A 10,705-nucleotide genomic window follows, 5' to 3' on the forward strand; every position below is an offset into this window, starting at 1 on the left:
CACTGAGCAGGGTGTCCAATGCAGGACTCAATCCCAGGACCCCAGGATTGTGACCTGAGCCAAAGGCAGACAATTAACTGATGCAGCCACCCAGGCGCCCCAGACCTGTTTTTAAAAAGTGCCATTCTTAGTGGCTCAGAAAGTGGCTCATTCCAAGGGAATGGTTCTCTAGACCAGAAAATAATTCTTGAAGTAAGAGAATCTGGGAGAATAAGAGCTTCTGAGCACTAAGGCTACATGATGGAATTGTGTACTGTTAAACATAAAATAGACCTTGAAGATAGGTTAGCCCAAATCCATCCTTTTGAGAGACTGCAAGTGAGAAAGCAACTAAGTAACTTGTCCAGGGTCACACAGAGGCAAGGCTGAGGCTGTCCTTTAAGTGTTTTCTAGGCCCTCTATACCCAGCCCTCTAGCTGGCCCAGGTATATCACAGGTGGTACTTACTCCCTCCCAGGCTTCGTTGTAAATGCCAGGATTTCTTGTCACTGGTGAATGTTTCTTCTTTCCCTTCCCTAATTATGTCAAGACCAAAATTTAACCCTACAATTAGAATTAAGAAAGGAAAAAGAAAACAGGTAACAAAAAATTATGTCCCACAAATAGCTAATAAGCATGGAACTGTCACATTAAAATGTAATTTTTCTGTTGGTAAATTGAACACCAATAAAAATAAATTTAAAAAAAATAAAATGTAATTTATCAACTTCAGGCTTTTCAGATGGAAATGTTTTCCTCTTTACTGTTCAAATCAATTTAATGGTTGGGAGCTTTTTCCTCCCCAGCCCACAGAGCTTCATGCATTCCATGGCCCTACCACATGGATGTCCACAATCCCGGCATTCAGGGCTTTCTCTCCATCCAGGAGCCCCCATGGTCCAATTTGTTGTAGCTCAGAGGAGCCAGGCAGCTGTTGCTGTCCATCTACCCTAGACTATGCCTCGGGTCTTAAATGCTGCCTCCTTCACGTGGTCATTCTTAGTTCTTCCCAGACCTATAACAGGTTGTTCTAGCTGTAACTCTGAAATATCTGTCAAAATGCTTTATTCATTTTTCTTATGCAATTCATGTTCCATATTGCTTCATAATTAAACCGCCATTTTTCCCCTTTTTCTGAACCTCTCCCCACAGAGGTTAACCTGACATCTTGAACCTAATGAACCAAATTTTAAATAAGTAATAAATGAATATATAGATGATAATAATTCTGAACATAAAGGAGCATACTCATTTGATGTTTATGAAATTGAATCAGAAGTACTATAACTTCTTTAGAGTCCTTAAAATTTTATAGCACCATTAAAACACTAATGTCTGAAGTAGTATTACTATTTTAAAGACTGGGCAATTATTCAAAGTAGGGGTAAAGCTGGGGAGTTAGCTAGGTACAAGGAGAAGTAGATTGTCCTTACAAACAGAGAGCTTCTTCCTCGTTGGATCTTTGTGTTGTGGGGTGCCATAGGGGAAGATGTGAAGAATTGGCTACAGCTTATCCCGGGCCCAGCTAATCGTGCCAATTGACATAACCTGTAACTCCATCACCATGGCCTAGGCGGGGCGTGGAACAGGGACTGGGATGAACCTGCTCCTAAGGAGCTTGTATAGTTTCTCAAGAGAGGGATGTTTATAGTAAGTAGACAGTGATTCATGCTGCACTAAGGTCAGAATGAAGCCAAGACAATCACAGTCTAAAATAGTGTTTGGTTCATATCATCAATGACTTTTCTCACAACTTATTTCTGTAGAAATTTCTTATGGTACTCTTAAGAATTCTAGAGCCTGACATAGTCTTTTACTCAATCAGTGGTTAGCCATTGGTGAGAGGCAGCTGTATGCAGACTAATTTTGTTTGGCCAAAGGAGTGTTTTTTAAAAAGCCATTTTAGACTTGGCTCATAGTATCTCTTTTCTTATACTTGATTGATTTATTGATTTTTAGTGGACTCTTTATAGATATTTGACTTTGTGTCCTGTTAGTCCTTTATATAGTAATAATATTTTCCTGTTTTGTTACATTTGAAAAATAGGAGATTCTTAATTGTACCCATGTCTTTTTTGAGGACTTTTGACCAACTGCTAATTTTTTGTTTATGAATATCTGGTTATAGAACCAAGGCCTAAATTTGAGATACTTTGGTAATAAATGTCACAGCTAGTCACTGTAAAATTGCTTTTTTCCCTCCAGGTCCTGGTGGTAATATCAGAATGTTTCTATATACCACTTCCAAGGCGTTTATCTGAACATGCTGGTAAGTGTGATAAACCTCTGTGATAGAGTATTTTTGGAATTCTCTGGTGTGCCCTTTTGTGCTCAAAGAGATACTAGATTCTTCTTCCTGATTTGCATCACCATATCCAAATTCTTTGAAATATGTTCTCTAGATCAGATATGAAGAAAAATTCCCTTTTTTCTTCCCTGAAATTAGGGAATACTTCATTTTGGCAATTATTTTTTCCCTTTAAGTGTATGTCCTTCATTAATTAGTTGACACCTCTTCCTTCATCCAAACTGGAATGAAGGAGGGGAATGCCTATTTATTATAGAGTTTCAGCTAAGTACCAGTAACTATCCTAAGTCCTGTAAAAAGTCTCCCCAAATCCTTGCACTGCACCACACGGTTTGTGGGACTCAATAGCCCTGGATTTGCATGTTTGTTTGTTTTTTTAAGATTTTATTTATTTGAGAGAGAGATAGAGGAAGTTGAGCAGGAAAAAGGGAGAGGGAGAAGCAGAACCCCTGCTAAGTAGGGAGCCCAATGTGGGACTTGATCCCAGGACCTTGGGATCATGACCCAAGCCGAAGGCTGACGCTTAACCCACTGAGCCACCCGGGTGCCCCGGATTTGCATGTTTTTATTCCTAGCTTTGAAACTTTGCATGAGGAAAGACTTCTTTGAGGCTTTAAAATGGTTGAATTTTATGTGGGAGTTTAACTAAATAAGCTGCTATTTCTTTTGAGTTCTTGAAGTTTTCTAGCTAGGAGACTTCCATAGATAATTAGAAAATACATTATATTCCATAGAATTCTTAGAAGTCACAGAAACTCAGTTTAAAGTAATTTAGGGGAAAAAAAAAAAAAAATAAAGTAATTTAGGGGGAAAAAAAAGAGGAAAAAATTTTAACTCACATACCTGAAAGATCCAAGGATGTTCTGATTTCAAGCATAGCCCAAGGGATGTTAGGTTTCTCCTTCTATGTGGCTGATTCAGTGGCTGTTAACAGCCCGGACTCACATATTATCAGTTTAGCAATTCCTGTAGAAAGAGAGAAGGCTTTTCCTCTCTACTCTGGGCAAAAGCTCCTGGGAAATCCTGTGATTTGCTTGCTTAAGTCACATTTCTCACCAATCACCATGACCAATGATTGGGTCTGAGGGTTCTGGAAGGTACAAAATATAAAGCATGAGAGAACCTTCATCTTTCCTGCCCTGGTGCTCTACTAAAGCCAACAGGGTCAGTGAAATCTCCAGATGGAGCTAGGACACCACCAATCAGAGATCTGTGCTGGGTGATAACATAGCTTCAGATTGGAGAACACTGTCATGTGCCCCCATTTCATTTCTTGCCTAAACACAATCAACTGCTGAATGATCAGTTTATTCAGAGGATGTTCCCTTCTTTTCCCTCCATAGAGCAGACTCAGAGGCCAGAGGATGCTCACAAAGCTGAACAGCTGCAGGATGCAGAGGAGGAAAAAGAGGATTCAAATGAAGAAGAAAACAAGGACAGCCTTGTAGATGATGATGAAGAGAAAGAAGATCTTGGTGATGAGGAGGAAGCAGAGGAGGATGAAGAAGAGGACAGCTCTGCTCCTCCTGTGGGTGAGGGGAGAAATGACACCCAGGGCCAAGGGCCCCTGAGAGAAGTCCAGCAGGTGGGCGAACTTGAGCCTGAAGAACAGGTGCCTGTGTGGCCCAGCTCAGTCCACGCGGAAGTAGCCGAAGATACATTGAGGCAGCGCAAAAATCAGCATGCTGATAAGGGACCATAGGTCTAATGACAGTATTTCAGAGAATTCAGACCAAAGGAATAGGTCAGCCTCCCTCTGGTCTGCAGTGTAAATCAAATCCTTATTTTTTCCTGAATGAGCAAGCTTCTCTTAAAAAAAACGATCTCTAGTCGTGTAGTCTCTGGCATTAAGCCTCATGTATATTAATGAGAGTCTTTCAGGCATGACAATCAGGAAACAGAAAAACAGACAAACATGATGTTGGATCTGTTGGGGGATTTGGCATGGGCACAAATTCATTGGCTTGGGGCTAGAGAGTTTTGACCAGAGAAAGCACCCTGCAGGCGCCATAAAAAGAAAGCAAAGCAACACGACCATGCTCACGATGCATGGGAGGTCTTGCAGAAGTCTTGTGTTAAGCATTTATTTTTGTCAAACTGTAAGAAACACAGCCACCACGGTACAGAGACACTCTTTTAGAGCTAGAAATTGAGAGGGCCCTGGGTATTATGGTAGAAAAGAGCTTGGATGTCATTCCAACTCTCTAAATCTCCTTTGTTATGATTTATTTCTTACTTTTAGTATTTCCAACTTTCCCACCACGGGCCTGCAGGCGCCCCACACTCTTCACAATACTTCCTCAGTGAGAGGCCTCAGACAGCGGCCGCTTGACATCAGTGGCGTTCATTCTGACTTAAGGGTTTACATAATCCAGAACCAAAGCCCATGAAGCCGTGACTGCCAAGCATCTTGAATGAAATGTTGTAACCTTTGGAGATTCAAAAGGAAGTAGGGATTTTACAGGAGAGATTTTTGTTGTTGTTTGCCAAAATGTAGTAATTTTTTTTCAAAAGGTTCCCATAGCAATATTCTTTTTGAAGCCAGAAGTGCCCTAAGTGTTGCCAGTATAAGGTTGTCTTGTGAAGAGAACTTGAATACTTTGTTGTTTTGCTTCCATCTCAAGGGGTTCCCTGGCTCTTGAGCCACTTTAATATTAACTGCAAAACCATTTCTAGTTTTGTTTCAGTGATGTGCTTTTGGTGAAAGAATTAATGAAAGTGAATATCTAGAAATGAAAGATTTGGTTTCGTTTCCTCCTTCCTTAATCTTGTGAAGAATTTTATCCCTGTAAATCTCTCAATACTCAATCTACTAAAAGCACCCTGGGGGCTCAATTTCTTTTAAACAATCCATCCATCTACTTCTGCCTTACCTGATTTATGTCTTAGAATAAATTCATAAAATTAGATTCCAAGCTTATGAAAGATGTCTAAAGTTGATCCCACACCCCTTGGGTCCAGACAGAAAAACAAGTAATCCAGGTTTATGAAATTCGAAAAGTTTCTGTCGTCTTTATAAAGAAATATGCAGTATACTCCTGTCTGACTGTTTAGGTAACCCTTACCTCGTATTAACTTTGAACACAGGCTCCCTGGAGGAGGGGGAGGTGCTGAAATTATCTACCCTCAAGTGGTTGACCGGGCCTGTTGCAAGCCCCACACAAAGGGAGTTATTATTCTGATAGAATCCAATGTTTAGAGATGGTTATTTTTCATCTTTCTAACTCAGTTACCTGACAGTCTCATCCCCTAGTACTGTGAGGTTCATGAAGAGTCGCCACTAGTTTTTCTCTTCAGACAGCAGCAGCACCTTGTGTTGGAGACCATCACAGAGCTGACAGACTGGGGAAACCTTGACTTTGGCTCATTTCCTGCCCCGCCTGCTATGTCTCTAACACATCCTCAGCCCAAGCACCCTAGTTCTGATGATGGCAGCTCCGTCTCCCTGATACTGGGAAGCTTTTCTGGATCATTGCTGAGCAGGGCCTGCCCACCTGTCACTGGATTTCTGTTCTCTTACAATCAGCTGAAACAACATTTTCAGAGATCATTAAGTTCAAGTTCAGAAGTATGGCATAAGAAAGGTTTTGTAGTTTGGCTTTTTGTATCATACGTCCACCTTTCCTACTCCTTTTATTAAAACTTATTTTTTTTTTCTTTGTAAGTGGAGTATTTGACCAGAAGGGAAGGAATGAAGAAATAAAATCCACTTTAGCTTTTTATAAATGTCAGCCCAATTTCCAATTGGACCCCGAATAATACCTAATTATACAACAAGAGAAATGTATGTTCTTTCTCAGCAACACTTAAAAAAAATTGGAGGAAGAGGAGAAAATAGTTTGGAGAAGAAGATCCATTAAAAGTTGAAGCCTCTGTTGCTATAGGAACTTTTTTTTTTTTTTTTTTTTTAACATCCTGGCAAAAGATAGGGTTTTTACTAAATGGCCTGATAAGTACACATCTAATTTAATTTCTTTCCACTTAAGGCCTTAAGGTTTGTTTTCAATATTTACTGCATATAAGACTAAAGGAAAAAAAGTCAACCTAAAATAATTTAAAATTTGATTAATATTTCAATAGGCTTTTATGGATTTTTCCTGTAGATAATATGTTTCATCCAGAAGTCAAATATGTGGAAACATGATTTTGATTTAAAAAATAAAAGATAATCATGCTTTCCTATGTTGCAATATTGGCTGTTTAATTACAGAGCAGTATTTTATATAAATCAAAATTAGGAAAATTAAATAAAAGTGACTATAGATTTTGGAGTGCGGGTGCAGTGCGTTATATGTGAGTAGTTGGAGTGGGGGTTCTTTTGTCTGATGATAGGGAAAGTTTGAAACTTCTACCTAACTTCTTGTTAGTTTCTTTTATCATTCATTTCTTGTTAGATCTGTTAAACTACCCCAGCTTGCTTAGAGATCATATTATGGAAGCTGTGGACAGCTAGTCCCACTTCTTTCTTTCCCTTTGAAGTATAAACACTGAATGGGGTGATAGGCAAGGTTCATTGACTACACAGATCCCTGCACTTCAGGAGCATGTATGTACAGCCTGATATGGTGCATCTGAGCCCTGTTAGTTACAGGCCCCTTTCACTACAAAAAAGAAATCCAAAATAACAACTGTAATAAAAAGTAAACAAGCTTTAGCCAGGTTGCCTTTTGACAGTGGAGAAAGCCAAATTTTGACTTTTTTGTGGCCAAACCCTTTGTTGATAACTAACTATGGCATTGTTATAGGATTTGAGTATATATAAGCCTGCAGAGCCTGCATCCTGTGATACTTTTGGGGGGGAGATAATAAAAATGTCTTCTAAGGTGAGCACTTAGCCTTCATGACTTTTTATGACCAAGTCTTTAAGAATGGAGCCTGTATGCTGCTTTATAGGATGGCAAACGTTAAAGAGCCCCCCCTCCCAAAAAAAACACATAGAAACAAGAGTGTATACCTGAGATTTCAGTATAAAGTATTAAATTGGCATGAAGTCAGAGAAAGAAGGGAAAGACTGGTGCTTTTGCTAATGTGTATCAACTATCTCTGTCCATCTTGGTGTTGAAGTGTTATTTCTGCCAGTATTATAAACGTGTAACAGATTCATCCCGTCAAATACAACATTTTTAGAAAGTATTTATGTAAATCTTTTGTGCCAACAGTAAAGTTCCCTCTTGTTCAGTATCTTTAGTCCTACATTTTGATCTTCAGAAGATCAGTTTGTCTTCAAAAACCAAATAATGAACCTTGAATGGGGCAGCTCTTTGAAGAGATGCGGTTGGAAGGCCTTTCGTGTTTCAGACCAGGACATGGCCTTCAGATAGCTTCTTCTCGGTCAAGTTTCATGTGAACGGTGCCACTGTATATATGTGATTCAGATAATTTTCCCATGTTTCCAATGCAGTTTAATTGTATTTGTTACTAAATAGCTTCTTTGTGCAAATGCAGTTTTTACACTAAAAATACTGTTTATTTGTATTGTAATACATTATAAATTCATTATTTATATTCTTTGTAATAGTCTTAATTATTTAGTTCAGTGATATTTAATGATTCTTTTCTTCCTCCATGTGTTCTTTGCTTCCCCAGATAGCATCTGCAGCATCTGGAATGGGGAATCAAGATATGAGTCTCAAGCAGTACATTGCTTAAATTACAAATCACCTTATCACAAAATTGTATATAATCTTTGATCATATGTTTTATTTTATTGTGAACTTCATTTTGCATCCAAACGTAATGAGAGTGCTAAGTAAAATCAAAACTGTATTGCTTTCATAAAAGTATTTTCACAAAAGTCATTTGCCTAAGCAGTGAAAAATACTGCTTTGTTAAAAATAATTTTCATGTGCCCATCCTCCATCCGATCTGTTTGCTCGCCTTTCTTTCTTTCTTTCTTTCTTTCTTTCTTTCTTTCTTTTTTTCTTCCTTTTCCTTTTCCTTTTCCTTTTCCTTTTCTCCCTTCCTTCCTTCCTTCCTTCCTTCCTTCCTTCCTTCCTTCCTTCCTTCCTTCCTTCTTTCCTTCCTTCCTTCCTTTTCTTCTTGACTTGGTGAAATGGAAACCATGTGTCTTTTAGCTGCCCTGAAAAGTGCATCAAACCAACAACAAGTGCAAAGATCCAAGACTTCCTCTTTGTTTTAGGCATTGTGTTGCCTTTAGAAACTCATTTCACTCACTGCTCAGGTCCCTCTCGGCCCTGAGGTCTGGAGGTGGCCAGGGCTGGTGCAGATGGCAAAGGATGCTGCTAATCCTTCAAGACACTGTGGACTGACCTGGTCTCCTAGGGCATTCAGAAGACTTCCCATCACTGTAGCATTGAAAAAGAAAGGAGATGATGGGATCCTCTCAAACCCCCTAAGGGTCTGAACCATGGATATTGGATCTTTCACTTTTGAAAGATAGTAGGAGGATGTGTAGTAAGGAGAAAATGTTTAAACTTCCATATCACAAGGTCATTCCCTCAGATAAACTGTCTCAGAAGGCTCATTTGTCTATATGGAGAAGAACATCCATTACGCTATGTCTCAGCCTATGTGAATTTGGTCGTACATCCTTGGTGGGAGCAAACCCTGCAACTTTTGAAGTAAAAAACACTGAATTGCAAAATGTAATCCCCTGCTTTGCCCCAATCTTGAAGACTCTGGAACATATTCCAAAGCAATAGGAATTCTTTCTTAGAACATGTGAATTTCTCAAGATTGATAACTGTATTAGATAGTCTAGGCTGTGAGGCTGTGTTAGCGGAATCCTAAATCTCAGAGGCTTTTTTTTTTTTTTTTCCTCTCAGAGGCTTTAAGAAGAAGAATTTTATGTCTGTTTCACTTAGGTCAGGTCAGCCATCTCAGATAATAGTAGCTCTCTTCATGCAGGTTTTTCTGGGACCCAAGTCAGGACAGGCTTGCGGTCTGACCTGTGGCTTTTAAGGTGACTAGGGTTATTTTCATCCCACCAGTCTGAAGGGAAAATGATATGAAAGAGTGTGTCTGGGAGATTTTAAAGCCAGGCTGCCAAGAGGCACACACTACTTCTTTACTCGTTCCTATGAGAGCACTTAGTCACAGGGTCACACCTAACCAAAAAAGAAAGCTAGGATATGTCATCTTGCCATGTGCTTAAGAACAAAGGGAAATTAGAGGGCTGGCCTCTCTGCCCCAGGGACTTTATTCTACCTACCTGTGCCACCTGAGTGTTTCACAAAGAGTTAGCCATGTGAACATGCAGGTGGCAGGAGAGGAAAGAATGCATATGGCCCAGCACTGCTTATCTTCCTTCTGGACTTTGCTATATTTGGTCTTCAAGATACCCGACTTCAAACTATGAGTGGTGTGTTCTTGGAGGGTTTATATTTTATTTGGGAAGGTGGACATTATTAAGTGGGATAAGAATTACAAAGGGAAAAGTTCCGAGATGCCATATGAGTTTATGAAAAAGGAACCTGGTTTAGGTGAGAATTTTTTTTTAAAGATTTATTTATTTATTTATGATAGAGAGAGACGCTCCATGCTGGGAGCCCGAAGTGGGACTCGATCCCAGGACTCCAGGATCTCGCCCTGGGCCTAAGGCAGGCGCTAAACCGCTGAGCCACCCAGGGATCCCCGAGAATTTAAGTGCTATGTGTGACCAGGGAGGGTATGATTAGGGGTTACTGAGGCAGAGATGGATTTGATACCCCCTCCAGTACATGCCCATGACCTTGAAGCATGCACATATGGAAACAAAGGGCTAGCATTATCTCAATGGGATATTCTTTGCCGAGCCATCAGGATAGATTCTGGGTCTCGGTTTTCCTTTTGTATGAGGGAGTGATAGAAGAACAATTTCTCATTTATCTTCGCGTGAGCTGTTTCTCCCATTTTGACATCTCTGATATCTACTCAGTAATTTATAAACTCCATAAATCTCCCTGAATGGGATTCTAGTTAATAGACATCTGGTTAATCATGTTAACCTAAAAATTATACTTTAGAAAGATTGATACTATCAGATTTCTTTGTGTTCCCTTGCTGCTGGTGGAGCATATAATTCCTAAAATTACTTATTATAATTGGTTAGTCTGGTAGAGCACATAGGATAGACCCAGAGGATGTTTGTATTCCAAAGGGACAATCTTAAGATTCACAGAATTACACAGTTGTCACTCTATGGGATTGTCTTCAAATTCTAGCACTCTGTGCAATAAATTTTAAACATGTGTCTCAATCCAATAAATAGCATTAGAAGCCAGCAGCTTATGGGTTGTCTATTTTAACTATTTCACTAATAGTAATTTTGTACAAAGTATTCTAAAACTTTTCATATCCTTGACACTCCATATATGGGAACTGACTGTGGGCAAAGTCTTGTGATTATAGAGTGGCATCAAGTCACTTGGCCCTCCTTCAGAGTCTTTATTAACACTGGAAAAATAAGAATTACCTCCT

The 10,705-nt window shown here is 39.5% G+C and overlaps 1 protein-coding gene across 1 annotated transcript in view; it reads left to right on the forward strand.

Annotated features, from left to right (window-relative positions):
* The window catches only part of TMX4 (thioredoxin related transmembrane protein 4), a 52,039-nt gene extending 44,242 nt beyond the window's left edge, over positions 1-7,797 (forward strand). Inside the window, exons 7-8 of the mRNA XM_077872245.1 lie at positions 2,185-2,248; positions 3,631-7,797. Of these exons, the coding sequence (XP_077728371.1) occupies positions 2,185-2,248; positions 3,631-3,989 (423 nt within the window). The 3' untranslated portion in view covers positions 3,990-7,797. The remainder of the gene's footprint in view (positions 1-2,184; positions 2,249-3,630) is intronic.
* The last annotated feature ends 2,908 nt before the right edge of the window (positions 7,798-10,705 follow it).

Source organism: Canis aureus, chromosome 26 (assembly GCF_053574225.1).
Source record: "Canis aureus isolate CA01 chromosome 26, VMU_Caureus_v.1.0, whole genome shotgun sequence".
NCBI lineage: Eukaryota > Metazoa > Chordata > Mammalia > Carnivora > Canidae > Canis > Canis aureus.